General features: G+C 51.6%; 3 protein-coding genes across 3 annotated transcripts; all 3 read right to left on the bottom strand.

The window, feature by feature from the left end:
• Nucleotides 1-367: 367 nt before the first annotated feature.
• LOC118258252 (feather keratin Cos2-3-like) lies at nt 368-1,155 on the bottom strand. Its single transcript, XM_035566917.1, has 2 exons — nt 1,077-1,155; nt 368-675 (listed from the first exon to the last, which is right to left on the bottom strand). The coding sequence occupies exons 1-2, from the start codon at nt 1,153-1,155 to the stop codon at nt 368-370; spliced, it is 387 nt and encodes a 128-aa protein (XP_035422810.1).
• Nucleotides 1,156-7,524: 6,369 nt separating this feature from the next.
• LOC118258268 (feather keratin Cos1-2-like) lies at nt 7,525-8,337 on the bottom strand. Its single transcript, XM_035566933.1, has 2 exons — nt 8,239-8,337; nt 7,525-7,860 (listed from the first exon to the last, which is right to left on the bottom strand). The coding sequence occupies exons 1-2, from the start codon at nt 8,335-8,337 to the stop codon at nt 7,525-7,527; spliced, it is 435 nt and encodes a 144-aa protein (XP_035422826.1).
• Nucleotides 8,338-12,661: 4,324 nt separating this feature from the next.
• On the bottom strand, nt 12,662-13,450 carry LOC118258253 (feather keratin Cos2-3-like). Its single transcript, XM_035566918.1, has 2 exons — nt 13,372-13,450; nt 12,662-12,969 (listed from the first exon to the last, which is right to left on the bottom strand). The coding sequence occupies exons 1-2, from the start codon at nt 13,448-13,450 to the stop codon at nt 12,662-12,664; spliced, it is 387 nt and encodes a 128-aa protein (XP_035422811.1).
• Nucleotides 13,451-14,842: the final 1,392 nt, after the last annotated feature.

The raw sequence follows: 14,842 nt of genomic DNA, 5'->3' as shown, positions 1-14,842 counted from the left end.
GCTGAGGCCCTTCAGTGCAGGGATCTCCAGGGCCAACTGAGAGGCAGCATCCCTTGCCCACGGCAGAGTTCATGCAGGGCATGTGTCTGCTGTTACTGCAGTGAGAAGGCTGGCTCTGAGAAGCCCCACAGCCCAAGGGAGAAGAGCACAAAGAAAAGGGAGAGAAGGAGGTAGGTGGAGGGATGGAAGGAGAGGCATGGGCCATGTTTTCAGAAAGTGCAGGCTGGCCCCTTCCTGCCAGCATGTGCCAGAGGAGCTGAGAAAGGTCAGACATTCTGAAAGGAATGGCCTGAAGATTCCTCCTTTGTGTAGCACCATGTTCGTAATCCCGGAGAGAAGAAGCCCAGGGCCATGGCCACTGGCTTCTTTAGCACGGCAGGCACCTTCTGCCACAGTAGCGGCTGGAAATGCCCGAGAGGTCGCAGCAGCCGGAGGTGATGGGGACTCCGTCACAGCTGAGGATGCTGCCAACGGCAGCAGAGGTGGAGGATCCCACAACGGTGTTCTGCGGGAAGGAGCTGAGGATGGGGCCGGGCAGGGTCACCACCACGGGAGAGGGCTCAATGACGATGGTGGAGTTCTGGCACTGCCTGACGCAGGGCTCGTTGCAGCTGCTGGCCAGTGGAGTCGGGCCACAGGGCCTGCATGGCAGGCACTGGTTGTAGCAGGACATGTCTGGGGGCAGGAGATGCACCTGGGAAAGAGGACAGGGAGGAAGTAGAGCACACGGGCAGGTGATTTACCAGCCTGGTTACCCCATCACAAAAGAGCCAAGGCAACTGCTGAGGGTGGATGTGGAGGCTCTACCAGGAGGCTCATGGTCTTCATCGCTTTGTCCTGACAGGGCCCTTCAAAGAGCAGCCTGGCCCAGGAACACTCTTGCATAGTACATAAACCAAAAGCCGCCTCAGCCCCATGTCCCAGCCTCTGTCTACACAGAGTTTCTGTATCCACCCCTCTCCCATGGCAAGGAACTCCAAGGCCCAGCATAGCACTGAACCACCATCAGATGAGATGTCTATTGATGCAAGATCCCTTCCACTTCGGAAGAGGAGGAGAGAGGGCTTCAGACTCACCTGGTTCCCAAGGAGGAGGAGGTGAGAGAACTGGATGGGAGAGCAGGGAGCTGGGCTGCTCTTTATACTGGTCCTTCATTGCCGTAGGCCATGAACCACCCTTAACAAAGGTAATAATTTTTTATCAAGCTCATCTTGAATGCAAACTATCCCAACTAATAATATGTATGGGCTGTGTGTTGGTTTGCTGCACTTCTACCTTTTCATTTCCAGATTTAGGTCTTGCCCATGCCCCAGTGAAGGATTCTTTGGAGTGCTGGGATGAAAGGCCCAAGGATTTCTAGGGCAGGAACGCGTTAGTGAAGGCAGAAGACTCAAGTGATAGACGTGTCTTGAGCAGTCAGGTGATGTCTGTCTGGGTCACTTTGTTGGGACTGTTTGAAGTGCCATACTCGGGAAGAAGCTCCCACAAGCTTCAGTTGGTTTCTGAAGGACTCCTGTTCATGAGGACGTCACATCGTTCCCTTTCCTTCCCTATTTAATTCTCTCTTGGTCCCTTGTTGCCTCCCCGGGTGTGTGATTTGTTCTACTGGCTTTTGATCCCATCCCCATTTACACTGCCCTCCAGAATTTATATTCTTTCCCTTTTCAACCCTGCCCAGGGTCTTTCCCTTTTCAACCCTGCCTGTGCAGTCTGTGAGCTGAGGATGGGGCCTGTCAGAGCCAATATCACAGAAGAGGTTTGGACGATGACAGTGGAGTGACACTGGCACTGCCTGCTGCAGGGCTCATTGCAGCTGCTGACAGTGGGGTTGGGCTTCAGGGCTTGGCACAGCAGGCACTGGTCGTAGCAGGACATGTGTTGGGACAGGAGGTGCAACTGGGAGAGAGGGCAGGGAGGAAGCAGAGCACAGGGACATGTGAGGAGCAAAATGTCTTCATCCAGACATGATCTGAAAAGTGTGGTCAGGACCAACAAGGCTGCTGCCTCTCTCTTAGGTGAAAATCCTACTCAGCCAGGTCCCACATGGTCTCTGAGTCACACCTCTCCTGACTGTGACCTCTCATGACCACCATCGCCAATACCTAGCACAACATGTATCGGTATTACTGGAAAAGGATATGGGGAAAGGGCTTCAGATACACTGGGTTCCCAAGAATAAGAAGACGAGGGAGTCAAGGATCTCAGCTGGCTTTTCTGGTGACCCTTTACTGCTCCAGGCCCAGAGGTAGCCTCCACAGAAGTGATAATTTTCTAGGGTGCTCGTGATGAATGGAAAACCTCCCAGTTAATGACATGGGCTGTGGGGCTGTTTCCCCCTCTACACTGTCTTTTCATTTCCTGGCTTATGCCACACCCGTTCCCTCTTAGAGGCTCCTTCAGAGTGCTGGGATGGAGAGGCCCCAGGATTTCAGGACTGAGTCAGCGGTGGCAGAGGACTTGGCTCAAGCACCAGATGGGTCCAGTGCAGACAAGTGATGATGGCCTGGGGCACTGTGGTGGCGTTGTTTGTGACTGTGGTAACAGGAAGGGGACCAGCTGTTCCCAGACCTGCAATCCTTGCCTGGTCACCTGAGGGCTTTCCTGCATGTGGACGTGCCATGTCTTCCTCTTTCCCTCTCTCCCAACTTACTCCAACAGTCCCATGGGGTGGGCTTCCAGACAGGTGGGCTCTATTGCGGGGTTTCCAATCTCTTCCCATTAAAGCTGCCCTCTGGAGAAATGGGTTGACATCCTTGGACTCCTCTCTCTGGGTCGTCCCTGCGCATCCCCACACTGTGCTGTCCTCTCCTCTGGAGCCTTGTCCTGCTCAGAGTGCACAGCCCTGCCCTGCCAGAAGGTCCCCAGCATCTCCTCTGTCACCTGCCCTTGGCCTCTGCCTCTACCCCACCAGGAATGTGTGTGCACATGCGTGTGGCAAAGCCCTTGTGAACCCGTCAGAGGCACTGAGTGCACATGTGTACCTGATGTCTGCATGTGTACACATGCATGGCCTCATGTTCCTGTGCATGCAGTGTTTGCACCTGCATTTGTCAGGGTGTATATAGAACTATATGTGCATGCATGCACATGCATGTTTGCATGTGTCCATGGATCTGTGTGTGAAATGTGTATGCAATTCTTGGTATGTGCTAGTGTGCACATAATTCACCTGACCCTAGGCATGTGTCCAGCTGGTCCCAGGGCCTATAGTGTCATCTTGGTGTCATGACACCAGGACTACCAACTCCTGGTGGGGAGCACCTTTCTCTGAGGAGGGAAAGGATTTTTGTCCAGGAGTTAGCAGGGCTGATTGATAGGGGTTTAAACTAGATTTGAATTGGGAAAGAGACAAAACCAGGCCCACCAGTGATAAGCTAAGGGACTACGTGACAATTTTTGAGGAACTGCATGCTAGTGAGGCCCCACAAGGTCTTCTAGTCTGCCCCACAAGGGGCTAAGTTGAATGAAATACATCTGAATTTTCTTATACATACACGTGCGGCATGAGAAGTAAGCATATCAGGTCCCTGAAATGCTTGTATACTAATGCACGTAACATGGGAAACAAGCAGGAGGAGTTGGAAGCCACAGTGCGATTAGAAAACTACGATCTAATTGCTATCACAGAAACATGGTGGGATGAACCAGGGCAATCAGTGCAACAGCGGGAGATTTAATTGGCTGAAAGCAGGAACTAGCCCTCAGTAGTCGAGGTCAGCCGCTTTGGAGCTGGCCCAGCCGCAGCAACTAATTACGAGTTACAGGGGGATTTTGAACCCTTGCTTCACCAGCAGTGACCCGGGACAGCGGCACGACCAGGCAGCACCGCCAGCTCTCGAGAGAGAGGCTGACAGGGAGTGGAAATTGCCAGGACAATGGTGACTACTCCCACACCCTCTGCCTAGAAAAAGCCTCCAGGAGGACAGGGACACCCTGCTGCCCACCATGAAGAGGGAGGGGCCATCAGCACATGCGCACTGGTGAGCAGCTGGTGTGGCAAGGAGCAGGAGCTCTGCACCAACTATCGGCAGTCTGCGAGATTACAAACCTACCATGGTGTCCACTAGGCAGAGAGCTCAATCCAAAAAGGCTGCGGCGACCCAGATGGAGGGTCTGCCTAGAGACATAGCTGTTCAGGCCTCTGGCTGCAGGGAGTGCCTGAGCCTGCCGCTGCCAAGGGAGGGCAGCGAGGAAACTGCCTGTTCTCAGGGGGAAAGTCTTCTCACCATGGTGGCTGAGCTCAAGGTGGAGGTGGAGAGACTCAGAAGCGTCAGGGAGTGTAAGCAGGAGATTGATTGGTGGAGTAACTCCCTGGTGTGCCAGAGAGAAGGACGCCAGGGGGATGCCACCCGGAGTGTAGTGGAGCCCCTGCCCTGTCACTGTTGGGCAGAGGGAGGGGACCAAAAAGAAGAGGAGGGTTGGAAGCGAGTTCCAGTTTGGCTTCGTGGGCACCCCCCCTTCCCTTCCTCCCTATCTTCCCCAGGTACCCCTCCATAATAGGTTTGATGCCCTGGATCTTGAAGGAGAGGTAGGCAAGGATGTCGTGGAAGGCCTGCCTATGAGGTCACATAGAAAAAGGCAGTTGACACCACACCTCAAGACTGACTCCAAAAAGAAAAAAGGAAGGGTAACTGTAGTAGGAGATTCCTTTCTGAGAGGAACAGAGGGCCCAATATGTGGAGTCGACCCTCATCATAGGGATGTCTGCAGTCTATCTGGAGCCCAGATATCACCAGGACACTCCCCAACCTGGTGTACTCAACAGACTACTACCCGCTTCTGATCTTCCAGATAAGTGGGGAGGAAGCTGCATCCCATAGTCTGAGGGGAATGAAGAAAGACTTAAAGGCCTTGGGATGGTTGGTGAAGGAGTCTGGAGCGCAAGTTATTTTCCCCTCTCTCCTTCCATTCTCAGGTGATGACGTAGGACATAATAGAAGGATCCAGTCCATAAATGCTTGGCTATGTGACTGGTGCTGCAGGCAGGGCTTTGGGTTCTTAGACAATGGCTGGTTTTATAAGACAATAGGCCTGACAGTAAAGAAAGCAAGAAAGGTTGATCTCACAGAGGCAAAAGGGTTCTGAGACAGGAATTAGCAGGGCTCATTTGGAGAGCTTTAAACTAGATTTGAAGGGGGATGGGGCTGTAGCTGGGCTTGCACCGGTGGGGCAGCATTATAGCATTGAGGAAGACCGGGCAGCCTCCCACCTTCCTAGGGTTAAGTTGGCATGCTCAGCTCGCACGCTGAAGTGCCTGTACACCAATGAACGCAGCACGGGGAATAAGCAGGAGGAGTTAGAAATCCGTGTTCGGTCAGGAGATTATGATCTGGTGGGAATTACAGAGACATGGTGGGACAGCTCACATGACTGGAATGTGGTCATGGATGGTTACGTCCTTCTCAGGAAAGGCAGACCATCAAGGCGAGGTGTCGGAGTAGTGTGAGAGAGCAATGTTAAATGCTTTGCACAAATCCAGGTAGATGATATCAGTTGCACTTTCTGTATCCACCAGTTCTTTAGGCCCATCATAGAAGGCCATCCAGATTTGTCGGACACGATCTGCCCTTAGTGAAGCCATATAGGCTGTCACCTGTCATCTTCTAATGTGCTTAAGCGTAGTTTCCAGGAGGATCTGCTCCATAGTCTTGCTGGGTACAGAGGTGAGGCTGACTGGCCTGTACTTCTCTGAGTCTTCCTTTTTTCCCTTTTTAAAAATGGGGAGTTATTTTTCCCCTCTTCCAGTCAGTGGGGAGTTCACCATTCTGCCACAGCTTCTCAATTATGACGAATAGGGGTTTAGATACCTCATCAACCACTTCCCTCAGGACATGCAGATGCATCTCATCAGGTCCCGTGCACTTGTGGACCTTCAGGTTCCTTAGCTGTTTTTGAATTTGATCTTCTCCTTTTATCATCCATCATTTGATCAGCGGGCAGTTCTTCATTCTCCTAGTCCCTGCCTTTGCCTTCTGGGACTTCTGGGCTAAATGGCTAGAGCTCTTGCTGGTGAAGACTGAAGCAAAAAAGTCATAGAGTAACTCAGCCTTTACCATATCTTTGGTGACCAGGTTTCCAGTTTCCTCCAGGAGAGGGCCCACAATTTCCCTAGTCTTTCTTTTGTCACTGACATACCTATAGTATGCCACCCAGCAGATCAGGTTGGCCAAGGGCCCATCCAGCCTGGCCTTGAACACCTTCACTGATGGAGCATTCACAACTTCTCTTCAGCCTGCTCCAGTTCCTCATTAACCTTACAGAGAAGAATTTCTTCCAAATGTCTAATCTAAATCTCCCCTCTTTTAGTTTGAGACCTTTTCCCCTTGTCCTATCATTATTTCCCTGAGTAAAGAGTCCCTCCTCGTCTAAGGGTATAAGCCCCCTTTAAGTATTGAAAAGCTGCAATGAAGTCTTCCTGGAGCCTTCTCTTCTCCAGGATGAACATTCCCATCTCTCTCAGACTTTCTTTGTAGGAGAAAGGCTCCAGCCCTCTGGTAACTTTTGTAGCCCTCCTCTGGACTTGCTCTTGCAGGTCCTCATCCTTCTTGTGCTCAGGGCCCAAAACCTGGATGCAGTACTCCAGGTGGGGCCTCACAAGGGCAGACTAGAGGGAGACAATCACCTCTCTTGAACTGCTGGCTACTCCTCTTCTGATAAAGCCCAGGATGCAGTTGCCCTTCTGGGCTGCAAGTGTGTGCTGCTGGTTCATGTTGAGTCCTTCATCCACCAAAATCCCCAAGTCCATCTTTGCAGGGCTGCTCTCAATGAGTTCAGCCATTCTGTGCCCGTGCCTGGGATTGCCCCAAGCCACGTGCAGCACCTTGCAGATGGACTTCTTGTACCTCATGCGGTTCACATGGACCCACTTCCCAAGCCTGTGCAGGTCCCTTGGGATGGCATCCTTTACTTCTGCTGTACCAATTGCACCCCTCAGCTTGGTGTTGTAAAAAGACATGAAACAGAACCAGTCTGTAGGCAGACACCTGAAGGACACCAAAATTCCCACCAAAGCAATATCTTTCTCCCTTGGCCATCTCTTTGCAGATGGAAAGACCAGACAGGGACTCACTCAGGGATGCTGCAAATGTTTATTGAATCTCAGGAGGGAAAAGAGGTGACTACAAGAAGAGGCCCTGAGAGAGGAGATCAGCAAGAGCCGACAAAATTTGTTCAGATTTTCCTCTGGCAGACTTGCCACAGGATATCCATCTAACTGGACCCACAAGTGGAGAGAGGCTTGCAGGTCACACCAGGTTGGTTTCTGGGGGCCTCACAGAGAGCTTGGACGGGAGCAGAGGGCAAAAAGTAAAAGAGAGAAAAGGAGTGAGTGAGTGGAAAACAAAAAAGGTAGACATTGGCCGTGTTGACAGAGAAACCAGGCTGGCCCCTTCCTGTCTGTCATTACAGGACAAGTCAGAGATGGTCAGCTCCTCTTAAAACAGGAGCACGAAGTTCTGTTGTTCTTCTGTCCAGCAGCATGTTCTGAGTTCCTGGGGTCCTGGTCTGGGGCACTGTCTGGCATCTTTAGCAGGGGCGGCACCTGCTGCCACAGTAGCGGCTGGTAATACAGGAGAGGTCACAGCACCCGGAGTTGATGGGGACTCCGTCACAGCTGAGGATGCTGCCAACAGCAGCGGAGGTGGAAGATCCCACAGCAGTGTTCTGTGGGAAGGAGCTGAGGATGGGGCCGGGCAGGGTCACCACCACAGGAGACGGCTGGATGACGATGGTGGAGTTCTGGCACTGCCTGACGCAGGGCTCGTTGCAGCTGCTGGCCAGTGGAGTCGGGCCACAGGGCTGGCACGGCAGGCAGGGCTGGCACTGGTCGTAGCAGGACATGTCTGGGGGCAGGAGGTTCACCTGGGAGAGAGGGCAGGGAGGAAGCTTAACATGGGGATGCATGAGGAGCAGCCTGTCACCACACCCTAAAAGAACCAAGGCACAGGCAATGCTGTGAGCTGGAGGCTGTGCAGGGATGTGCGAGGGGTTCTTGGCCTAATCCTGCCAAGGCCTAAAAAAAGCTACCAGGGACTACCTGGCTACAGCTGAGGTTCTAGCCAAGAAGCCATTGTAGTACATGTCCATCCTCTCCATTACAAAACTTCTCCCCACTTCCCTCTCCCACTACCAGCAGCCCCAAGATTTGGCATGGAACAGAGCTGATTGCAGCTAAGAGGTCCATAGAGCTAAGACTCCCTTCTGGAGAATGAGAGGGACAAGAAGGGGCTTCACACTCACCTGGTTCCTAAGGAGGAGAAGGCCAGAGAAGTGAATGAAGGAGCACGGAGCTGGGCTGGCTTTTATAGTGGGCCTTAGCTGCCCGATATCCAGAGGCATCCCTTGAAGCTGTGATTATTTTCTGACAAGCTCCTCTTGAATGCAAAACATCCCAGCTAATGATATGGGCTGTGTGTTTCCTTCCTGTGATGATGTTTTTCATTTCCTGCTTTATGCCCATTCCTCAATTAAGGCAACTTTTGAGTGGCAGGTAGGGAGGCCCAAGTATTTCCGCGCAACACAAGTCAGTGTGGGCAGAAGACTCAGCTCACATGCTGGAAGGGTCCAGTAAAGGCAAGTGATGTCAGCCTGGGTGACTCCTTAGGGGCTCTTTGAAGCTGTTTTTCCCAGAGGTGGCCCAGCTCCTGCCTGTGACCCCAGCCTACCTAACACTGCTCTTAGGGAAAACCTTTTGGCCTGTTTTGCCTCCTTCTGCTCTGACTCAGGGATGTCTGTATGGGGGAAGAGGTTGTGCAGGGCCCGTTCTGGATCTCAAAAGAAAGGCCCAACAGGAAATTTTCTCTTTTATTTAGAAGGAATAATAATAAGAATGTAGACAGAAAGTAAATCTTTCATGTTCAGGAACCCTGTGCACATCTGACACACAGTGCAGATCCTATTCATAGAGAATTCCTTCTTCACTTCCATACATTGGTGCCAGCCAGAGAAGCGTTACTGGACCTGGTGTTCTCCAGTGCAGAAGAGCTCATTAAAGAGGTTAAGATCGGAGGCAGTCTGGGCTGCAGTGACCACACCCTGGTTGAGTTTGTGATCTCTAGGAACATGGGCTTGCCGAAGAGCAAAGTCAGGACCCTGAACCTCCTACAAGCAAACTTCCAGCTGTTTAATGACGTAGTGGATGAGATCCCCTAGAACACTGTCCTTAGGGCAAAAGAGCTGTACAGACCTGTTAACTCTTTAAGGACACTTTTCTGAGAGCACAAGAACTCTCCAACCCCCTGTGTAAGAAAGCGAGCAGGGAAGTCAGGAAACCAGCATGGATGAGCAAGGGCCTGCTGGTCAGACTGAGGCACAAGAAGAAAATGCACAGGCAGTGGAATCAGGGACATGTGGCCGGGGAAGAGTACAGGGATGCTGTCCAGATGTGCAAGGTTGGGATCAGGTAAGCCAGGGCACAGCTGGAACTGAGCCTGGCAAGGGATTCAAAGAATAACAAGATGGGATTCTATAGGTGCATTGGCCAGAAAAGAAAGGAAAGGAGAGTGTAATCCCAATGATAAATCAGAAGGGAGAACTGGTAAAGACAGACATGGAGAAGGCTGAGGTACTCAACAACTTATTTGCCTTAGTCTTCTCTGCCACCCAGGCTTCCCACATCTCTCAAATCCTGGAACCTTGAGATAAGGGCTGGGGCAGCAAAGTCTCCCCCACTGTAAGGGAAGAGCAGGCTTGAAATCACCGGACAAAACTGACCAGGTACAAATCCATGTAGCCCAATGCCATGCATCCCAGGGTCCTGAGCGAACTGGCTGATGTCAAGTCAAGCCTTGAAAGTCAAACTTTTGAAGACTAGAAAGTCAAGCCTTTCTCCATCCAATTTGAAAGGTCAAGGCAGTCAGGTGAAGTCCCTGGTGAGTGGAAAAAGGGTCACTTACATTTTTTAAAAGGGTTCAAAGGAGGTCCTGGAGAAATACAAACTGATGAGCCTCATCTATCTACCTGGGAACATCATGGAACAGATCCTTCTGGAAGCAATGTCAAAGACCATGCAGGACAAGGAGGTGGTCCAAGACAGCCAGTATGGCTTCACCAAGCACAAATAATGCCTGAACAGTCTGGTAGCCTTCTATGAGTCACTTCTGTGGAGTGAATGCATCAGTTGACAGGCAAAGACTGACAAATGTCTTCTGCCTGGACTTCTCTAATGCCTTTGACACAGTCCCAAATGGCATCCCGAGCTCCAAATTGGAGAGAGATGGATTTGAAGGCTGGAACATGCAATGGATAAGGAATTGGCTTGAAGGCTACACACAGAGAGTGGTGGTCAATGGCTTTATGCCTAGGTGTAGGCTGGTGACAAGTGGTGCCCCTCAGGGTTCTGTCTTGGGACTGGTACTCTTTCAGATCTTTATCAGTGACATAGAGCATGGGATCGAGTGCAGCAAGTTTGCAGATGACACCAAACTGAGTGGTGCAGTTGATAAAACAGAAGGAAGGGATGCCATCCAAAGGGACCTGGAGAAGCTTGAGAAGTGGGCCCTACGTGAACCTAAAGAGGTTCAATAAGTCCAACTGCAAGGTGCTGCACCTGGATCAGGGCAATCCCCGGCATGAGTACAGACAGTGTGAAGAATTTATTGAGAACAGCCCTGCGGAGGTGGACTTGGGGGTTCAGGTGGACAAGAAGCGTACTTGTAACCCAGAATGGCAACTGCATCCTGGGCTGTATCAAGAGGAGTGGCCAGCAGGTCGATGGAGGTGATTGTCCCCCTCTGCTATGACCTTGTGAGGTCCCACTTGGAGTGCTGCAGCCGGGTCTGGGGTCCCCAGCAAAAGAAGAATGTGGACCTGTTAGAGTAGGTCCTGAGGAGAGCCATAAAACAATTGGAGGGCTGGAGCACCTCTCCTACAAAGAAAGTCTGAGAGAGATGGGGATGTTCAGTCTGCAGAAGAGAAGGCTCCAGAGAGACCTGATTGCAGATTTTTAATACTTAAAGGGCCCTTATAAAAAAGACAGGGAGCAACTTCTAGTACATCAGGTAATGATAGGACTAGGGGGAATGGTTTTAAACTAAAAGAAGGGATATTTAGGTTAGATGTTAGGAGGCAACACAGAGGTTGTTGAGGCATTAGAACAGCATGGGCAGAGAAGGTGTGTATGCCCAGCCCGTGGAGGTGTTCAAGACCAGATTGCCCTGGACAACCTGATCTAGCGGGTGGCATCCCTGCCCATGGCAGGGGGGCTGGAACTCGATGATCTTTAAGGTCCCTTCCAACCCAAGATATTCTATGGTTCTATGATTCTATCATACTGTTCTCAGACATCTACCTCTTAATCCAGACTGGGAATACACTTGTAATGGTGATGCCCCACCAGCACTTGCACTCTCCCATGTAGTTTGTCTTTGGCAACTTCCCTTTCACTGACATGTGCCATGTCTTGCTCAGGATGCCTCTTACGCTTTTAGATGCCTTCTGTGCAGCGAGGATAATTTTGTTCTCTAGCTGTGTGGTCTGGCTCCTTTTCCTCTCCTGGTGGGCCTAAACTGGGGTCTCCTCTTCACGCTCACTGGCCCAGGTAGATGTGGCCATCTACCATCCACTGCGGTATTCCAGCGCCATGGGAGGGAAGGTCTGCCTATTTGGTGGGAGGCCTGTGGGCTGAGCTTACGCTAGCCTCCTTGGCACAAGTGGCACTCCCCCTTCGATAATCCTATGCTGGCCCTACATAGTAACTGACAGCTTCTTCTGGGACTTGCTACCTGTCATGCAGCTGGCCTCTGCTGAGGGCTTCTGGCCTGGTGTGCTCCCTGAATACAAGAGCACCACCAGTTTTCCTGTCCTCTTTGAGCTCCTGTAGGGTGTTCCTTGTTGCCCTCTGGAAGTAGACATGTGAGGAGACACAAGACACTGTCTGCTCACTCTCACTTGGCTGTGGTTGTGTTGTGCCTCGGGCCATGCTCCCTCCTCTATACCCATCCATTGCCAACATCTCCCTGAACAAAATAGCATCCATCTTCTCCAGTGCTGTGATTACTCCCCTCCCCTCCCCTCCCCTCCCCTCCCCTCCCCTCCCCTCCCCTCCCCTCCCCTCCCCTCCCCTCCCCTCCCCTCCCCTCCTCTCCCTTCCCCTCCCCTGTCGCAAATTGCCGTTCTTCTGGGAGTGCAGAAGGGGCTCCATAAACACCCATCTTATACCCACTGAGGGCAAAGCCATTCCTCCCATGGACAGCTCAGGTGGGCATACACGGAGGGAAGAAAAATCTACAGCCAAGGCTGGGATGCAGAAATCTTTAATGAGTGTACAGAGGAAAAGCAGATCACTCCAAGCCGAGGCCCCTCAGTGCGCGGGATCACCAAGACCAACATAGAGGCAGCGTCCCTTGTTCATGATGGAGTTCATGCAGGGCATGTGTCTGCTGTTCCCTGCAGTGGGAGGGCTGGCTCTGAGGAGCCCCACAGCCCAAGGGAGCAGAAGAGCACAAAGAAAAGAGAGAGAGAAGGAGGTAGGTGGAGGGATGGAAGGAGAGGCATGGGCCATGTTTTCAGAAAGTGCAGGCTGGCCCCTTCCTGCCAGCATGTGCCAGAGGAGCTGAGAAAGGTCAGACATTCTGAAAGGAATGGCCTGAAGATTCCTCCTTTGTGTAGCACCATGTTCGTAATCCCGGAGAGAAGAAGCCCAGGGCCATGGCCACTGGCTTCTTTAGCACGGCAGGCACCTTCTGCCACAGTAGCGGCTGGAAATGCCCGAGAGGTCGCAGCAGCCGGAGGTGATGGGGACTCCGTCACAGCTGAGGATGCTGCCAACGGCAGCAGAGGTGGAGGATCCCACAACGGTGTTCTGCGGGAAGGAGCTGAGGATGGGGCCGGGCAGGGTCACCACCACGGGAGAGGGCTCAATGACGATGGTGGAGTTCTGGCACTGCCTGACGCAGGGCTCGTTGCAGCTGCTGGCCAGTGGAGTCGGGCCACAGGGCCTGCATGGCAGGCACTGGTTGTAGCAGGACATGTCTGGGGGCAGGAGATGCACCTGGGAAAGAGGACAGGGAGGAAGTAGAGCACACGGGCAGGTGATTTACCAGCCTGGTTACCCCATCACAAAAGAGCCAAGGCAACTGCTGAGGGTGGATGTGGAGGCTCTACCAGGAGGCTCATGGTCTTCATCGCTTTGTCCTGACAGGGCCCTTCAAAGAGCAGCCTGGCCCAGGAACACTCTTGCATAGTACATAAACCAAAAGCCGCCTCAGCCCCATGTCCCAGCCTCTGTCTACACAGAGTTTCTGTATCCACCCCTCTCCCATGGCAAGGAACTCCAAGGCCCAGCATAGCACTGAACCACCATCAGAATGAGATGTCTATTGATGCAAGATCCCTTCCACTTCGGAAGAGGAGGAGAGAGGGCTTCAGACTCACCTGGTTCCCAAGGAGGAGGAGGTGAGAGAACTGGATGGGAGAGCAGGGAGCTGGGCTGCTCTTTATACTGGTCCTTCATTGCCGTAGGCCATGAACCACCCTTAACAAAGGTAATAATTTTTTATCAAGCTCATCTTGAATGCAAACTATCCCAACTAATAATATGTATGGGCTGTGTGTTGGTTTGCTGCACTTCTACCTTTTCATTTCCAGATTTAGGTCTTGCCCATGCCCCAGTGAAGGATTCTTTGGAGTGCTGGGATGAAAGGCCCAAGGATTTCTAGGGCAGGAATGCATCTGTGATGGCAGAAGACTCATTTTAAGTGCTGGATGTGTCTTGAGCAGTCAGGTGATGTCTGTCTGAGTGACATTGTTGGGGATGTTTGAAGTGGTATTCTGAGGAAGAAGCTCCCACAAGCTGAAGTTGGATTCCGAAGTACGGCTATGCATGAGGAAGTGCTACATCCTTCTTTTTCCTTTCCTCCTCATCTCACTCTGATGGTCCTTTGTTGCCTCCCCGGGTGTGTGATTTGTTCTACTGGCTTTTGACCTCATCCACATTAGCACTGAAGTCAATGAAAAAATATTCCTTCACCTTTTGACTCCATGTGTCTCGGTGCAGTCTGTGAGTTCACTAACAGTGCCATAGAATCACAGAACAGCAGAATCATAGAATGGCTTTGTTTGGAAGGGATGTTGAAGTTAAAGTTCATTGAGTTCAATCTCCCTGCCATGGCCATGGATACTTTCCACTGGAACAGTCTGCCAAGAGCCCCATCCAATGTAGCCTTGAAAATTTTCAGGATGGGGCATCCACAAGTTCTCTGCACAACCTGTTCCTCTGTATCACCACCCATCATTGTAAAGATTTTCTTCCTAATAACTAATCAAAATCTACTTTCGTTTAGTTTATAACCATTACCCCTTAACATACTGTAGCCCTCTGATCATCTCTGAGGCCCTTCTCTGGACCCACTCTAACAGGTCTATGTTAGACATAGAAAGATGGTAGGGCAGGAATAGCTCATCTCTTGTGCTGCAGGAAGAGAGACAAACTCTTAATACAGCTGAGGGAGAGAGAGAGTAAATAGACTCAAATCTTGCTGAGGTACTGCTAAAAAGCACGGGTATGACAGACTTGGGTATGGGAATTGAATAGCATCTGCAGAAAGAAGAGTGCATGTGTACTTAGCTCAGCATTTCACAGCCCGTGAAAAGGGAGATGGAGAGTGGAGACAGTGAGCAAGTTGGTGAAATGAGAGACACAGGAGAGAGAGGGGGAGAACAGATAGACCTTCAAGCAGTGCTGAGATGCTGTTCTGGCCTTTGCAGGTCATATACAGAAGGACTCTGTGCTGCAGTTTGCACAAGAAACTGCCATCCAGGTGGGACACAACGCTACTCTGCACTGCAATTTCTCCACCAGCAGCTCTGCTTTCTACATCTTCTGGTATCAGCAGCGCCTGACCCA

The sequence above is a fragment of the Cygnus atratus genome, chromosome 25 (genome assembly GCF_013377495.2).
Source record: "Cygnus atratus isolate AKBS03 ecotype Queensland, Australia chromosome 25, CAtr_DNAZoo_HiC_assembly, whole genome shotgun sequence".
NCBI lineage: Eukaryota > Metazoa > Chordata > Aves > Anseriformes > Anatidae > Cygnus > Cygnus atratus.
Note: the sequence above shows the minus strand (reverse complement) of the source record. Positions and strands in the feature narration are given on the sequence as shown.

Coding starts and splice junctions, on each gene's coding strand:
- LOC118258252 (XM_035566917.1), bottom strand. CDS start 1,155: ATGAAGGACCAGTATAAAGAGCAGCCCAGCTCCCTGCTCTCCCATCCA. Junction 676..1,076: donor TCCTCCTCCTTGGGAACCAG/GTGAGTCTGAAG, acceptor TCCTGCCCCCAG/ACATGTCCTGCTACAACCAG.
- LOC118258268 (XM_035566933.1), bottom strand. CDS start 8,337: ATGCCTCTGGATATCGGGCAGCTAAGGCCCACTATAAAAGCCAGCCCA. Junction 7,861..8,238: donor TTCTCCTCCTTAGGAACCAG/GTGAGTGTGAAG, acceptor CCTCTCTCCCAG/GTGAACCTCCTGCCCCCAGA.
- LOC118258253 (XM_035566918.1), bottom strand. CDS start 13,450: ATGAAGGACCAGTATAAAGAGCAGCCCAGCTCCCTGCTCTCCCATCCA. Junction 12,970..13,371: donor TCCTCCTCCTTGGGAACCAG/GTGAGTCTGAAG, acceptor TCCTGCCCCCAG/ACATGTCCTGCTACAACCAG.